The sequence below is a fragment of the Megalopta genalis genome, chromosome 15 (assembly GCF_051020955.1).
Source record: "Megalopta genalis isolate 19385.01 chromosome 15, iyMegGena1_principal, whole genome shotgun sequence".
NCBI lineage: Eukaryota > Metazoa > Arthropoda > Insecta > Hymenoptera > Halictidae > Megalopta > Megalopta genalis.
Window position 1 is genome coordinate 1,114,133 of NC_135027.1, and position 16,709 is coordinate 1,130,841.

General features: G+C 47.1%; 3 protein-coding genes and 1 long non-coding RNA gene across 4 annotated transcripts in view; 2 read left to right on the plus strand and 2 right to left on the minus strand.

Moving 5' to 3' along the window:
- The window catches only part of LOC117228700 (headcase protein), a 283,582-nt gene that overhangs the window by 89,523 nt on the left and 177,350 nt on the right, over positions 1–16,709 (plus strand). The window lies entirely within an intron of this gene.
- On the minus strand, positions 394–1,513 carry LOC117228743 (chymotrypsin inhibitor). Its single transcript, XM_033484714.2, has 3 exons — positions 1,354–1,513; positions 997–1,112; positions 394–860 (listed from the first exon to the last, which is right to left on the minus strand). Exons 1-3 carry the CDS (start codon positions 1,403–1,405, stop codon positions 753–755), a joined length of 276 nt encoding a protein of 91 aa, XP_033340605.2. The 5' UTR covers positions 1,406–1,513; the 3' UTR covers positions 394–752.
- On the minus strand, positions 8,756–9,609 carry LOC117228751 (chymotrypsin inhibitor). Its single transcript, XM_033484728.2, has 3 exons — positions 9,456–9,609; positions 9,094–9,215; positions 8,756–8,958 (listed from the first exon to the last, which is right to left on the minus strand). The coding sequence occupies exons 1-3, from the start codon at positions 9,505–9,507 to the stop codon at positions 8,857–8,859; spliced, it is 276 nt and encodes a 91-aa protein (XP_033340619.2). The 5' UTR covers positions 9,508–9,609; the 3' UTR covers positions 8,756–8,856.
- Positions 9,746–14,289, plus strand: LOC143260573 (uncharacterized). The gene is made up of 2 exons (XR_013034849.1): positions 9,746–10,005; positions 12,189–14,289. It is a non-coding gene; the product is annotated as an uncharacterized LOC143260573 (long non-coding RNA).

Here is a 16,709-nt window from a genome sequence, read left to right on the forward strand (position 1 = left end):
CCACTCTAGGTGGCCACCAAACCGGGCGGACCGCGTGTACACCGGGGCCCGCTTTGCATGCAAACTGCCGTGCAGCCCCGACGGTCTCGGGGCGTTAAGTAATTGCGACGGGTAATCCTCGGATATGGGTTTATCGTCGCCGGGGAAAGCGGCGATGTAACGCTGCTTTGATCCCGCCTCGCGTAATCGATGATATCGCCGCCTCGGAGGACACACGATCGAGATCCGCGTCGATCGATCAAAGCCGCTCATGCTATTCGATATTTTTCACCGATCTTCCGCCATCATGGAAGCCCCGGGCGATCCTTTGGTCCGCATTTCTTGAAAATTCAAGCATCCTCCGTCTCGAATGCTTCTTTATCTATTAATTATTTCGGGACGAAAGACGACACGTTGTGTTATTGTTCCAAATCGTTTATTTTGCAAATCGTTCATTTTCCAATTTATCGACATTTTTCCAAATTATTTGAGTCTATGATACGCGATTTATGGTGTCAGTTTTTCGAGTGTTGCGCTGTCACGCGGCACGGGACGAGGGTCGACGTTTCACGCGCACCCAATCGGGTCCGACATGACCCGCCGACGCGCAAACAATGGTCCCTATCATTAGCGAACGACTGTTTAGAAATTGAATTTATCTTGCGTAGATCGTCTTTTTTCGTTAATTGCTTATTTATTAGATATTTATTGCAGGGTTTCTTAGAGTATAATCTCGTGCAATAGCTCTTGGGGCGAAGATCGCTTTAGACCGCTTAAGAATCTGACCTGGGAGGACAGTCCTTCAGCAAAACGCAGTGGTTATTTTCGTTCCTCACGAAGCCTTTTTTACACCTGCAGCCGGACAAGGGTCCCACGCACGGCTGAAACACCGCGTATATGATTCAATTTAATTGAAGAAAGATTTTAGGCTGTTTACTGATTCGGATAAATAATCCCTAGGAGAAGTTCTAGTTCCTAGGAATATATCCTACAGTGAAGAATATTTGAGCCACTCACGAGTCTAGGGCAGAACTTAGGGTTCGGATGCGGTAGATCGCAACTTGGCTCGCACATTTGTCCGCATATCGACCAGGACTGGTTACCAGAACACTTTTCCGACGGTTCGGGGGAAGCTTAAACAACCAAGAACATTAGATTTTGCAGCAAATCAGTCATCGAAAGATCGTCTTAACGCTAAACCTGCCGAGCCGGTCAGAACGACCGCCTTCGGATGTTTGCTTTTAACGTTGCTGGAATTGTAAAGATTCTTTTGCAGAAAGCGATTGAATAAATTTCATCGTACAAGCATACATTATAATAAAAGCGACGAGAGGTCAGCTCGGTAAGTATAGCGTTGAACTGAACGATACTTACACTGAGCGGCCACCACGGCCAACACCGTTATCGCGACGAGCAGTTTGAACATTTTGAACACTTTGAATCGCTTCTGGCTGCTTTAACTTGCTATTTGGTGACTTCACCCACGCGTTTCGCGTTTTTATAGTTCTCGTTCCTCGTACAAACACGAACGACATATTTTATCTAGAATTTATCATAATACTATGGAAATTGCAGTGTGCACGGTAATAAATTCCCGCTTTTATCGGGAGGCCGTCACTCTGCCAGCGAATTGTCATCGACATGTTTACGATCGACTTCCTAGTTAGTATTAGCGGCGCGTACGAGAATTAGAATTTTTAGTGTTGCTTGCAGGTATATAATACATTGTTCGCGACGCCAAAAGTTCAGTACACTTCGCAACTTGCCGGTTTCAACAGTCTCCTGCATCCTAATTCCGAGCCGCACCTTCCGTTTCCTGGTCGCTGGATGCACATCTGAATCAGATAGCCATCGAAAGTCGACGTTGAAAGCACACGAAAGTCGTTGCATTCATTTTCTATATCGTCAATTTTCCAAATTATCGACATTTTTCCAAATTATTCGAGTCTTCGATACGCGATCTATATCTCCGAGAAAAATATTTCTAGCATTTTATAAAAGATCCTCGCCGGCAATGGGCTAAGTATAGAAGTTAATTTCTGTCTTTCCTGCAAATTAACCCTTTGCACTCGAGTGATGACTCTGAGACACCATTAACCCTTAGGGGACCAAAACTATTTATTCCAGTTTACACACTGCCAAGTCCAGACTGTTTTTCAGACGAAGAGAAATTTTTTACTGATAATTTTTGTGTCAAACATAGAGAGGAGATATTCATTTTTTCAATAAAACTTCGTTGATATATTTTCGTCGAAACAATCGTGCCTATTCTTCCAATGCTTTCTGCCAGATTTTACGGTTTTATTGATTTCTGCCGCGTGTATGGCGGCATTGGACCGTTAAGGGTTAAAATTGTTACATCACGTTCCAAGACAACTTTTATATCATAAAAACCTAGACGTACAAAATTGTCGAAAGTCTAACTATTGTACGAGTCGCAAGACTATAAATTTCACACGCATAAAATGCACTTTGTCATATAAAATGGACATACCATAGGTCAAAAAAATTAATTTAGATTCACAGTTGAAATGGCTTCGAGTGCAAAGGGTTAAAAGCTTGATTAATCAATACCTCCAGAAAGTTCAGACAGTCTCGCAATGCTTTGAAAAACTAGAAAGCGTTGCAAAAACCTGGGAACTCTCTTCAGGATATCCCAATCGTAGATACGAGTCTGGTAAGTCTGATCGTTGAAGGATAAACCGCTGAAGTTAACTCGTTCGCCTAATAATTCGGAAGACCCTGCCGGCCCCCGTGTTCGGCGAAGGCACGGCCATAAGCGTAACCGCGTAACTTCACGGTAGCCGGGGCCGGACTTTCTCGCCCGCGGCTAAAAAGAAATCCTCGCGGCTGAGAGGTGCGACGAGTGCGAGGAGAGCGTGTAGGGTGGCAGAAAAGAAATGGAAGGGAGCACAGGGGACGGTCAAGCTGAGGAACGGTGCTCGAGAGCCGCCGGTTAATTCCGAAAAGGTCCCGCTTGTGTCGTCAAGCCATCCACTTGGAGCGGCGCGGCGCAATGCGGCGCGGGAACTGGTGTCCGTAATCGCGGCGTTTTGTCACTGTTACGTTGAGAAAGGGGCCGCGCGAGGGTCGGAGGATACATGGGACGAGCTTTCGGCGTCGCCGCGGGTTGCGGAGGCCTCGACGAGCTTCGAATTACCGCATTCCCTCTATATTTCCTTTATATTCCCTCTACGGCGTCGTCCCGGGCTCTAATTGCCTCGCGGGGCACAGCTCTAGCTCCGTCAGCCACGCCCATTCGGCTTATTCCGCGCCGAATGGCGGCGAGAGATGGACAGCTTGGGTCGCGTTTCCGCGGAGAAACAGAGTAACCTCGCGAAGCGAATCGCCAGCCACAGTCGATCACGGTGGTTTCCCAGTTCAGGATTTTCGAGCCGCAGAAACGGCGCGCCTCTCGTCTTCGCCGTTTGTTACCGTTGCCGCGTCCGAGCAGACGAGAAATAACGAGAGAACGACGCCGGCGTGGCCGCCGTAGGTGGTGTCGTCCTCGAGTGTGAATTTTACAAGAGCCGGCGCGCGTAAACGAGGAGGAGGAGAAGGAGGAGGAGGAGGAGGAGGGTGTCGCGAGCCGCGGGGCCAAAAGGGAACCGCCAAAGGCGGAGTCGTGTTTCTCCGTTGCCGCGTTCTCATCGCCGTCGCGCGCAAAGCTCCGGTCAAAGCGGGCTGCGAAAAGAGAGAACGATCGAAGGCGCGGGGGTGCGGACGCGGAAGCACATCGTGTGCGAGTCGCGCGCGCGGCGTTTCGCGATCGAAGCGTGTGCACGCGACGCGGAAACGTCGCGCCGCGCCGCGACGGTCCGAGGCTCCGGGAAATATTTGCGAGTTCCGCGGCGCGAAGAACAAAGCCCCCCCGAACACTGCACAAAGAGCGGCGCACCCGGTTTCCCTATCGAGCGCTCCGGGGACCTGCGGAAGTCGCCACGAGACGCGGCGAATGCCGGCCGGTTGCGTAAACACCGGCGACGATGACGGACGGAACAGGAATTTCTTTCGCACCAGGAATATACGCTCTTGGCGAGCGTCTTTCGACCAGGCTTCGCGCCACTCGCTTGGAACACTGCCGCTCTTGCGCCGCGATCCAATTAGGATTCACTTGAGGCGTTAATAAGTATTTTTCAATTTCGTTTCGTTTACTTTGATGCACGGATGAACGCCCGTTTCTGTTAGATTCGTGCGTGTGAAATGTCGGATTTTTAAGGGAATGTATAAAACTGCACGGTCTTTTATTCGAAAGTTGTTTATTTAATCAAAATATGGATGCATTTGTTCGATACATTTTCCTTAACGAGATTTTAATGCACAGATGCCTGTCTTAAAGTGATTCCGATCTCTAGAATCGATAAATTCTGATATGGAATTTTTCGGATTGTCTTTATTTTCATATTGTTCAGTCCGTAAAAACTGTTCCAAATGTTTAAAAAGATGAAAGTCGGTTGGCAAATAATCCGGCGAATAAGCCGAGTGCTGCAGAATTTCTTATTTTAATTCGTTTAATTTCGCAATTGTTTTGTATGACGACATATGCCGATTAACAAGCGATGAGCGTATAATTTTCAATTTTTCACGCATTTCATCGACGTACCGGCAGTACTTTTTAGCTATAATTGTCTCGGAGCTTTTCTGTAACAATTTTCGAAAGAGAAAGATGATCGACATTCGTCGTGCTGCAGTAATGTCTCCCTAATTGTCACCCAATTCGTGCACAAAAATGGACAATTTGAGGAAGAGGAGATACGATCGTTCGAGCCTTGCGGCTCGTTTCTATAATTGAGCCGTTTATTTTGAAAGTGGCATAAGTCACTTTACCGTAATGAAAAGTGGTGATTTTTTAATGTTTATACGAAATTATTTATACCGAGAAAAATATCAGTATCCTGAGATAACAAATACAAGTAAATCTTCTCGAAAGTTAGCATCCATATTTTTAAACGTGTTAAAACGCAAACCCTTAAATATATCGACTTAAAAACAAAGTGACTTATGCCACTTTCAAAATAAACGGCTCAATTCTTGACAATCGGTAATTGCAAGGCTCGAAAAATCGTATCTCCTCTTCCCAAACTGTCCACTTTTCTGCACAATCCGAGCGTCAATTACAGAGACTTGTACTGCATTTTCTCGAACTTTTCTTAGCCGCCAACGACGGTAGAACCAGATTTGAATTCCGACATGCTAGAAACGTCTGCCGCGAATCAGACTGGATCGTAGCACGGCAATAGGATTAAAACACGTAACACACTGCTCGTCTTTCCGCCGGTCGATCTCCTCTATCGGTTAAAGCAGCAGCGAGAATCGAAGCAAGCGCGCCGTCTAAAGTGCACACACGCTCGCCGAGCCGTTCGCGGCTAGAATTCAGCGGGCTTCGCTTCTTTCGCGAGTCACGTGTCAGTTACACGACGAATTACGCCACAAGGCGTGTAGAAAGCGGTCTGCGTGGAGCCGCAGAGAGCCGTGCAGGAAATCGCGTTCGATCTGTATTAATTTCGAGGCGCTCGGTTCGCGGTCCCGTCGCGGACCGTTGACTCGGCCGATCGGAGCATTGTCAGGTTCTCACGCACCTGCGAACAACAAGCGTATTTTCGAATCGCGTGACCGACACGCGGAAACATTGTTGTGGGTCAGTGGCGTGAATCATCACCGGCGGCTCCCGTCGTCGTCGTCATCGTCGGCGCTTCTGCCAAGAAATTCTCCGGCGGTTTTCGATCGCGCCGGAACTCGGAGCCAATTTTCCCGAGCGATCCCCGGCTCGTAAAGTCCTCGAATCGCCTTCCTTAGCAGCTCGTCGGCGAACTCTCCCCTCCCCCACGAAGAGGACAGCGAATATTGCCGTTTTTCGGCTCGGTATGTCCGCTTTATTTCGGGTCTCTCGCTCGCGCGAACGGCCCTCGAATTAACCCGGCGGTCGTTCATAATGGAAATAAGCCGGTGGCAAAAGGGTTGAAAGTTTTTTATGGGCCGCGTAAACGCTTCCAGCCGGCAGGCAGTTTCTTATTTACGGGATTAGTCCCACGGGTGTCTCGTGAATTTCGGAGCGCCTATTGCTCGGGACGCCGGTGATGTATGACGCGCGAAAGGCTACGGCCCTCCAGCTATTCCATTACGGTCATCGTGTGCTCCCTTATCGGCGAATGCGCCGGTTTTTGCGGCGGCGGTGGCGGCGGCGGCCGGGCCTCCCGTAACAGGACCGCGGCTCTCGAGGCTATCTCGGTAACATCGTACATGCGTCCATAATTGATCGTCTAACCGAACGACCGCTGGATCGCGATAAATCGCGCGAGAAGTACTTTCTAGCACCGGCGGACCGTGACGCGGATGATAGGCCTGATAAGACCGCATTTAGTCCTGGCAATTTAGATTGCAGCCTCGCCTTTGTGCGCGCACCTTGCGCGGGATCGTTCACGCGACTGCGAGGGAAAACCATCGCCGCCCGCGCACAGCGACCGGGGAATTCGGTTTTCGCGGCTGAAATTATTTCGCCGCTGTTTCGAGGTTTAACTCTTTTTCAGTGCCGAGCGAAAGCGTCGCGCCTGTGCGAAATGATACAAAGTGTCCCAAAAATGTCTCGCAGTCCGAGAATGGGAGGTTCCTCGGGTAATTTGAAGTAAGTTTTTCCTTGGCGAAAATGCAATCCACGGCTTTGTTTACGAGTTATTAAAGAAAAACAGTGACCAATGAGAGGCGAGCTCGGCTCGCGAGATCAGCTGGCGTCAGGCGGCCGAGCCAATGAGCGGTACTGGGCTCCGTGCGCTCATTGGCTCGGCCGCCAAACGCTAGGCGAGCTCGCCTCTCATTGGTCAGTGTTTTTCCTTAATAACTCGTAAACGAAGCCGCGGATTGCATTTTCGCCGAGGAAAAAGTTACTTCAAATGATCCCAGGAACCTCTCATTTCTGGTTTGCCAGATATTTTTGGGACATCCTGTACTGGACCGATTCGTCGAATTTTTGCTAAGGTTTGGGGAAGAAGCTCGCAAAAACCAAAGCAAGAATGATATTTGCAAAGTTCAAGCATATTACGAAATAATGGGAGAATAAATTAACGCCGGTTTTATTTAAATGTTCGTCGAAAATCATATAGATGACATAAATGTAAAACATTTACGAAAAAGAGATGAATCAATTCTCTTTATTAAAGAAAGTATTTGCACATAAGAAAGTTCATCGTTTGATCACAGCTTAGATCACTTGGTATGAAGTATAGATATTGCACTTTCAATCGTTTGTAACGAAATAATTGTTATCGGACCAGAAAACTAAAGGATAATGCCACGATGCACGGCAAGCATGAGAATCTGTTACAAAACAAATGAATCGGTGTAGCTGGTACAACGTTACTGAACAAAATTTTAGGATTATTATAAATATTTATGGCTAGTTATCTGGCTATTGAAAAGATGCGTAATATTTACTTATTATTGCTCGCACAAAATAATTTATTTAGCATCGACGCTCGCTAATGCATACGCAAACGCATCTCGAACAGTTTGGCGCCGTCGCATACGCAACGATAGATCGTCGTTCGGCATTAAAAGGGTTAAGACTGTAGTATCGTAGGCCACCGAATTCGTCTCGACAGCAGCCGATAAAGTGTCACGAAGTCGCGGAAGATATTCACGGTGTCCCAGGTATTTTTTCGGTCGAACGGTATCAACGTGTTCCAGGGTTCCAGCATTCCAGCGTGCTTTTCAGCGAGGAGAAAGATTTCGACAGGATTACGCGGCGGTAATAAAAAGAAGAAGCGCACCTATTCGCAGCGTCGTCGCGCGCGGCCTAGTCTTTATTGGGTTTTCTCCCGGGTGATTTCGAGTTTTAAGGCCGCCATTAAGACCTCCGGGACGGCATTTGCATTCGGCTGGAAGCCGTGCGGCTGGCATCACGCGCCCGCTCTGCCGAAGACACGGGGCTCCGTTAATGCGGAACATGGCCGCGTCATAAATTCTACGGAATAAAGAGGGGCGACGGCCGGCTGTCTCCGCGTATAAATACCCGCGGGCCCATTAAAACTTTTCGCGTACTTAGTCGGGAATTTATTTCGGCGCGGCCACGTGTGTCCGGCCGTGGGAGACGCGCGCCGTAACCGTTTTATGGCGGACCGCTCCTTTGATTCGACCGTGAAGCACGCGAGGAATACCAACCTTTTTCGATCCCGCTTCGCTTCTGGTCACTAACTTCGGATACTCGGGGCAATTAATAGAACGTTGATCGCTCTTCGGACGCGACACTGCGGTAGATCGGCTATATACCACGGAAGTACACATAGATCCACGGGAAACTGCTCTCCGGAAAAGTCGAACTCCAGAATTTCGTTTAAATTTAATTAATCGAGTTTATGCAGCTAGCTGTATCCGACGAGTATACTCGTCATATAGAGAAGTGGCAGTATTTTGTGGCATGACGAGTATACTCGTCACTCGTGGTGACTACTGGCTGTTTAAATTGTAATTTTAGTGAAAATAGAAACATAATATTCTCAAGGGAGAAAGAGGGAGAGAGAGAGAAAGAGAGAGTGGTTTTCGAGTTTCTTCCCATAATCGGCCGTCGAGAACGGAAAAGTGGAGCGGATTTTTCGAAACGGTCGATGATCAGAGTATTGGTGTCAGTTTTTCGAGGCGATTATGCTTTCACGGGGCACGAAACGAGGGTTGCCGTTGCACGCGCACCTAATCAGGCCCGACATAATCCGCAGACGCGCAAACAATGGCCCCTATCATTAGCGAACGACTGTCTAGGAATTGAATTTATCTTGCTTAGATCGTCTTTTTTCATTATGCAAAGATTATATATTTATTGCACGGTTTGTTACAATATAATCTCGTACTATAGCCCTTGGCACTAAGATCGCTTTAGATCGCTTCGGATTATGATTTATGCGGACAGTCCTTTACCTCAACGCAGTGTTTTTTATCGTTCCTCACATAGCCATTTTTACACCTGCAGCCATAAAACTCTCCTTTGCATGGCTGAAATACCATGTATGAGATTATTTAATTGAAGAAAGATCATCCTAGGCTGTCTAGTGGACTGGATAAATAATCCCCACGAGAAATTCTAGTTCCTAGAAATATTCTACAGACTAAAATATTTGAGGCACTCACGCGGTAGAACCAGAAACCGCACCAGCTAGGGGTAACTATCGGATGTTCGCAAGATGGTTCGCACAAATGTCCGCATATCGACCAGGACTCGTTCTCAGAACACTTCGGTCTTCCGATGGAAGCTTAAACAACCAAGAACATTAAATTTTGCAGCAAATCAGTCATCGAAAGATCGTCTTAACGCTAAACCTGCCGAGCCGGTCAGAACGACCGCCTTCGGATGTTTTTTTTAACGTTGCTGGAATTGAAAAGATCCTTTTACAGAAAGCGATTGAATAAATTTCATCGTACAAGCATACATTATAATAAAAGCGACGAGAGGTCAGCTCTGTAAGTATAGCGTTGAACTGAACGATACTTACACTGAGCGGCCACCACGGCCAACACCGTCATCGCGACGAGCAGTTTGAACATTTTGTACACTTCGAATCGCTTCTGGCTGCTTCGACTTGGTACTTGGTGCCATCGCCCACGCGACTCGCATTTTTATAGTCCACATTCAACATACGCTAGTGACATATTTTATCTAGAATTTATCATAATACTATGGAAATTGCAACGTGCACGGTAATAAATTTCTACTTTTATCGGGAGGCCGTCACTTCGCCGGCGGAATGGCCATCGACAAGTATACGATCGACCTCCTAGTTAGAATTTGCAGCGCGTACGAGAATTAGAATTTTTAATGCTGCTTGCAGTTACATAATACATTGTTCGCGACGCCAAAAGTTTAGTACACTTCGAAGCTTGCCGGTATTAACAGTTTTCGGCATCCTAAATCCGAGCCGCACCTTCCTTTTCCTAGTCGCTGGATGCACACCTGAATTAGATAGCCATTGAATTAGGTGAATTCGTTAGGTGAACGAAACAGTTCGCAGAATTGTACTCGTATTTTTGATCTACTAGACGCTGGTGAGCAACTCGAACAAATTAATTTTCCGAACCTCTGTATCTTTTATTTTTTATTTTGCAATTTTATGACTACTGAGTAAATTCCGGCATATATATTCAATAAGCAAAGAAATAAATAGAATAAAACCAATAAGTGATAGTTATTGTGTTACATAAAGTAGTGATATAGATTAGTTTTAATCTGATTGGACAGATAACTCCGATAAGGTGACCGTGTTAGAGAATAGGACGAACAGAGTTAGGAATATACAGTGATGTTTCCCGAACTGACGCTCAGATTGTGTAGAAAAACGGACAATTTTGGAAGAGGAGACACGATTATGCGAGCCTTGCAGCTTGTTTTTTTATAATTGTTGAAAATTGGTGCCTATAAAAACGAGTTGCAAGGCTTGAACAATCGTGTCTCCTCTTCCCGAATTGTCCATTTTTGTGGACAATCTCAACGGCAATTAGAGAGACATTACAGTATAGTGATTTCGGAGAATGCGGCGGTCTCGAAGTAGAAAAGCAAAAGTTTCTAGCTCGGGACAGATCGTTCTGGAACCGGGGAACTCTAGGAGAGGGCCCGCTAGATAAATAGCCAGCGGATCCGTCGTTCGCGCCCCCCGAGGTCGCCCGAATTAGCAAAGAGTTAGCGGTTTCATGGTGCGTTGGCCGTTGAACGCTCGCGCGGAGTTCTCGAATTAGAATTCCGTTCGGGTGCCGGCCACCGAAACGGCGCTCGTGGGCGTGATATGCGTGTCACCGTCGCTGAAACTTTGTAATCGTCTCGCCGTTCTCGAAAACCGTGCTCGCCGGAGAAACGACGGACGAGATAACGAACCGTCTAAACATAGTCGCTTCCTCCTGCACCGCGTTGCAACGCGTCCGCCGAATCGTTCTGCCACCATCCGTCCGGCCGCGCATGCTGGCTGGCAAATCCTCCAGAACCGTTCCCGACCGCGATTGCAACTGTGTGCACACGGCCGCTCCGCCGTCGCGACGATAAACGTTCTTTTTCACGGCCGATAATCCCGCTCGCGGCGTGTTTGCGCGTGAAATCGGCCGCGCGATCGCGATAAACCGTGATTATCTGCGCTCGCGTGCAATCTGCTCGCGGACGAGGGCAACCTTGAGCAGTCTACCTCCGGCGAACCTACCTCACGCGTTCCTCCAACCTTCGGAGCGATTCTGAGCGACGTTGGATGCATTTCTTTGCATCTTTTAGAAGCAGACATTCGATCACCGGCTGGCTGGTCTCCGTCGTCGATCGTCGGCGATAAACCTTGATTCGCGGATGTTATATTTTTTTTCATCACTTCGACTGCGACTTTATGTAAAATGAAAATTGTCTTCGTCAGTTGCAAGAAATATAAATTATTAAGGCACGAGGCAAGTTCTATCTTTCTTGAATTACCTTAATAGATTCAAAATAATGCATTGACGTCCTTCAATTTTTTAAATCTGCCATTTTAACCTTGATTTTATATTTCAATTTTTCTTTGAACGCATAACATCCGCAATCCATTTATCGCATAATCGCCTAGGTTGAAAACCATACTGTCATTGATAGCAATCCATTCGGCGTCAAGTCATTTCTTTCAAATTATGCAACGGGGGGGGGGGCTGCATCTTCCACCGTGTACAAATTGACACCTTCTGTTCCCTCCTTTTCTTACTGTCCATTAATTTCTAAAACTCTATTGTTTGTACCTTTAGAATAAAGAATAAGTTATCACCCTAAGTTCTAAGCTATCAATGCAACGTCAGCGTGCACATCAACGCGAATTCTGCTAATAATTCTCAATAGGGCCCTCATAGCTTAATAAAAAGAGAGAAATTCATTTCCTTACAAACATCAGAACTTGATCACCGGGTAACATTTTAACCCTTAACATTTGCGTAACCGTCAAAATGTCGGGTTGTTTAGGATTATCGCAGATCGCGAAGAAACATTTCCGAGCTATTTCTTCGGCGCGCGTGTTACTAATAACATTTACCAGCAAACATTACGGCAAAGCTCGTTCAACATCAGAACAAACGTCTGATCGTTCCTTCGATCAACTATTGGGTTGGCAACTAAGTAATTGCCGATTTCAGTTATAGATGTCTCTCACTCCCATTTTTATGATATCTCTGTAAATGTTATATTATAAAATTATTATTATTATTATTATGTTATTTTTATTATCCGTGAATGTTAGCAACTGGACGAATCGAATGCAGCGGTCAAGGAAAAGCGACCAGAATTGGTCAATCGTAAAGGTATCATTTTCCACCAGTACAATGCTAGGCCGCACACGTCTTTGTCCACTCGGCAAAAATTGATGGATATTGGTTGGGAATTGATGTTACACCCACCATATAGCCCTAATCTCGCGCCATCGGATTACCACTTATTTCGATCTCTGGACAACTCCCTTCATGGTAAAACTTTTAATAATGATGACGCTGTAAAATCTCACTTAACTCAGTTTTTGGCCGAAAAGGATCGGACTTTCTACGAGCATGGAATTTTCAAGTTGTCAGAGAGATGGCAAAAGGTCATCGAACAAAATGGAAAATACATTACAGATTAAACTTCATTCCAAGTAAAAAAAATTTTTTATTTCATTGAATAAATCGGCAATTGCTTAGTTGCCAACCCAATAATAGAAAATAGCAGTTTCTAGCGCTGCACAAATCTAGCGTTAACGAACCGCGATACAAGCCGATACACTCCGTCCACGCACCCCCAGAAACGATCGGCCGGGAAGCTCCATAAGCGGCGAGACAGAGGGGGGCGTTGCGCGGAGATCGACCTACTCCGCTGCAGAAAAAGCGTGGAAAGAATCCGAACTTCCGTAATCCCATTGTGCGCCAGGTTCGGTGAACAATGGAGGCATTAGCCGACTGAAAAGCTCGGCTCCATAAAGAAGCCGGCGGGGCAGGTATGCGTGCGTCGGCTTGCACGGAACGGCTCGCGGCTCGGCGTGGCCGCAGCTCGCGCGGTGCACTTGCATCGAGTGCATAAAATAATCAGTCAACGACCTAGCCGCTAAGCGGCGAGCGAGCTAGGCTAAGCGCGCGCGTTGCTACTTTTGCGTCAGGGTCGCGCTCGGCAACGTGCCGTAACGTTGAGCTAGGTTAGTAATATCGCCTCTCCCCGCCGGAGCTATTTATTAGCTCTATTCTTACGCGGCAGCCAACCAGCACGCGCGCGGACACGCCGACACCACGCCGCTCCTCTTCGCCGTCGTCCTCCTGTCCCTCCTTGCGCCTTCGCTTCTCCCCCTTCCCCCTCTGTCATTCTCTCTCTCTCGCGCTCTTTCTCGCGCTCTCTCTCGCGCTCTCTCTCTCTCTCTCTCCCTCTCGCTCGCTCGCTCGCACGGAGTCTCCGGGCTACCGATTCTGCTCGCGTCGCGACCGAGCCCTCGTCGGCCGACTGATAAAGTCGATATCTCCGTGGTCCTCGTTTAGATTCCAATTTCTGCTCGGCCCCCCCTCCGTCCCCCCGTCGTTATCTCTAATCGGACGATTGCCTGGTCGCAGTTACCAGCAACTCGAAGCCGTTTCCGATCGGGCAGGCATCGATAAACTACTGTTACGTCGCTGGGAATTTTCCTCGCTGCGAAAACAGATTGCACTATCTGCCCCTGGTCGCGCGAGTCGTCAACAGTTTTCGTCTATTACGTCGCGGTCTTTGAATATTCGTGCACATGGATCGTCGGGTTCGATCCACTGCCGTTGGCTGTGAACCATTCGGCCTGATCCGGCTGTCCGAATCTACTTAAAAGCTCGACGCGGCTTCCGTTCGAGTCTACGACGATTTTTGGTGCCACGATTCACATACCGAATTGCTTTCGTTTGTTGCGCCCGACTTTTGTATTTTGAACGATTGCTTTTTTTTCTAACGAGATTGCAATCTCCTCGGCCTTCAAAGTCTAAGTCTAAAGTCGGCTTTGAATTCTAAAATATTAAAAATGTTAAGGGAACTAATTTTTTAAACCAGTTACTACGCAGTATGAACGTTTAAGTTTGTTTTATGTTGTTATGTTGATACGGTGATGTATTTTAGTCATTTATGTATCTTGTATCCATTATTTATTGTATTCATAGACGTTGCAGTGCACGTACCGATTCAAACATTAGAATGACTTGCAGCGAAAAATATTAAAAGTTTTTTTTTTAAATGAGATTTGTTCTATATAAAAGCGGTTTCAAATCGTTACGAAGGGCATATCAGTTTCAAGTGCATCCTCCCGCTCCCCTCGACTCTACGTTACTTGAAAAATATAGTTGGACGGGTATATATATATATATATATATATATATATATATATATATATATATATATATATATATATATATTTCGACGCCTGGAAAAGCAGTGGAAATCGGCAAGCGCGCTGCTCGTCAGTCGCGACGCTCGTATCCAATTCCTAAACATAGCATGATTATACAAACACTTCCGATGACCTGGCAAAAAAATGTTTTCGTCGCAAGTCCGTCATTATTCACTTGGTCTACAAATTAGAATGGAAAGACTTACAGAAACGAGTATTCTTCCACAAAAGATACCGGCCACGTTGATTCCTTGAATGTCAATACATATTTTTGACTGAACATTATTTTTTTATATTTATTTATATTTATATATAATTTAACGACTAGAACCTTTAACCCTTTGTACTCGATTGGCGACTCCGAGGCGACTCTGAAAATTGCTATAATATTTCGTCAAAGAATTTTCACATTATTTAAGTTTGTTATTCGACAAATTATCGAAAAATAGAAGGCTTCTCTAAGCGAACACGTTCAATTCTCTAAACATTCGACAAAAACAAACGTACCAAATGGAAATGATGCATGTTGAAACAGATGTCTTTATTTTAGGGTTGAAATAGCCTCGAGTGCAAAGGGTTAAACCTTGACACAACTCTGAAACAATTTTAGCGACGGATCGCCACGCATCGTTCGACCACTGTTCAGGGTGGTCCAGCGTGTCTGACTCGGCTGTCTGGATCTACTCGGACGCGCTGATTTTCGCCGCCTCGGAACGATCGAACCGCGACGAACCGTTCTCTTCGTTGCGACCGTATGCGCTCCCGATGTTCGCTGAACATTTCCGCTCCGGTAAACAAATTTCACGAGACGCGAATAGACCTTTCTTGCAGCGATCGTTTCCACGAGACAGAAGTCACGTAAATATGAACTCTCCTGTTGACCTTTACGTAACGCGTTTGGCGGCGTCCCAAAAGTTATGCGAGTCGTGCAACTTCGCTCGTTCGCTCGCTCGCTCGCGAGCGCGGAGTAAAAAATGAGTGCCGCGAGAGTTCACCGGGGTACCGTAACCCGCCGCGACGACGGTAAAAGAGAGCGGAGCCGCGCGATATCTGTGTCATCGGCGGCTCGCTGCGGCGCAGAACGCGACGTTACGTCGCGTTACGTTCCCGGTAAACATGTTTGTTTGTTCCTGTCGCTGTGCGCGGCTACGTGTCCCAGCCAGTCGGGACTGGTTTTTGCGCTAGGTTAGTTAAGTGTAATTCCGTCTGGCGAGGCTACATTATATTCCGGGCCGGTCCTCGTCGACGACCGGCTCGCGCGCGCGGTGTGCCCACGCGTACGCTTCGCCGATCCAACCGCCGGGCCGGGCCGGGCCGCGCCGCGCCGTGCCAGTCCAACGTTATCTCTCCGTTACGTCACGATCCGTACGAACTTGCTCGCGCGAGCATAAGCGTACCAGCGAGCGGATCGAGCGCGCAATAAACTCGCTACGTGGCGACCGCGGCTACGTGATGGACCGCGCGCAGCTCCTTTTCCATTCCGGTTCGGCCTGCCTCGTGAATCACGGAGCCACCTAAGGACCTATTGCGCCGCAACATGCAATAACAACGCTTTATCGCACACCTACCGGCGGAATAATAATGAACCCGCTCGAAAATAATCGGGACTGCATGACCGGCATCCGAACAGGATGTCTTGTTCTTCCTCCCGCTCGCCCCTTCAGACAGACGCCATTCTTCCCGCATTCTGTCCCGCGATCTCCTACTTCTGATCGGTGTGTTTTTTTTTTATATTCAGTGGATCGGTCAGGCTACGTTATTTTTACGGTTCTGAATCGATCAGGATCATTTCTCGCCTTCGAGTCGGCAGGTTTCGTAGCTACAAATCAAGATTTATTTTCTAGCTGTCGCTAATTGGGGAATGAAAGCAATCGTGCTCGAATTGTTTCGAATGAATATTTATTTATCTTAGACAATTATCCGAATGAATTATTGTCGAATTATACTAATCGTTTTTCGTAGATTATTCTAGTTATTCGAATAATTAATTCTCCTTCGAGGCGATTGTTTCCCGCACGAATTCCCGTGCGAATAAATTCTTTTAAAATTCGTCGAAAATCTTATCGTTAAGAATCAAGCCCCGTAAGTCGTTGTGAATCAAGGAAGATAGTAAATCGCTGGGTTCGCAGTTCGAAATTTCAGTGCGAACGATCGAGAAAAATTGTATCGTCCGACGGGAAGAAGACGCGTTGCCAGGCGGAGAAGGTCGCCAAGCTTGCAGCAGGATCCCGTCAGAAGCTCGTTACAGTCGTCGGCGGACGGTTCAATCGTGGTTCTTGTTAGCCAAATTGGATAACGAGTCATTCGCGTCGAATAATTGGCCGGCCGGCGTGTCGAGTCCTCGTCGCAGCTACGACCAGCGTAAGACAAATCAATTTCGTCGACGATCTCTAGGTAGCA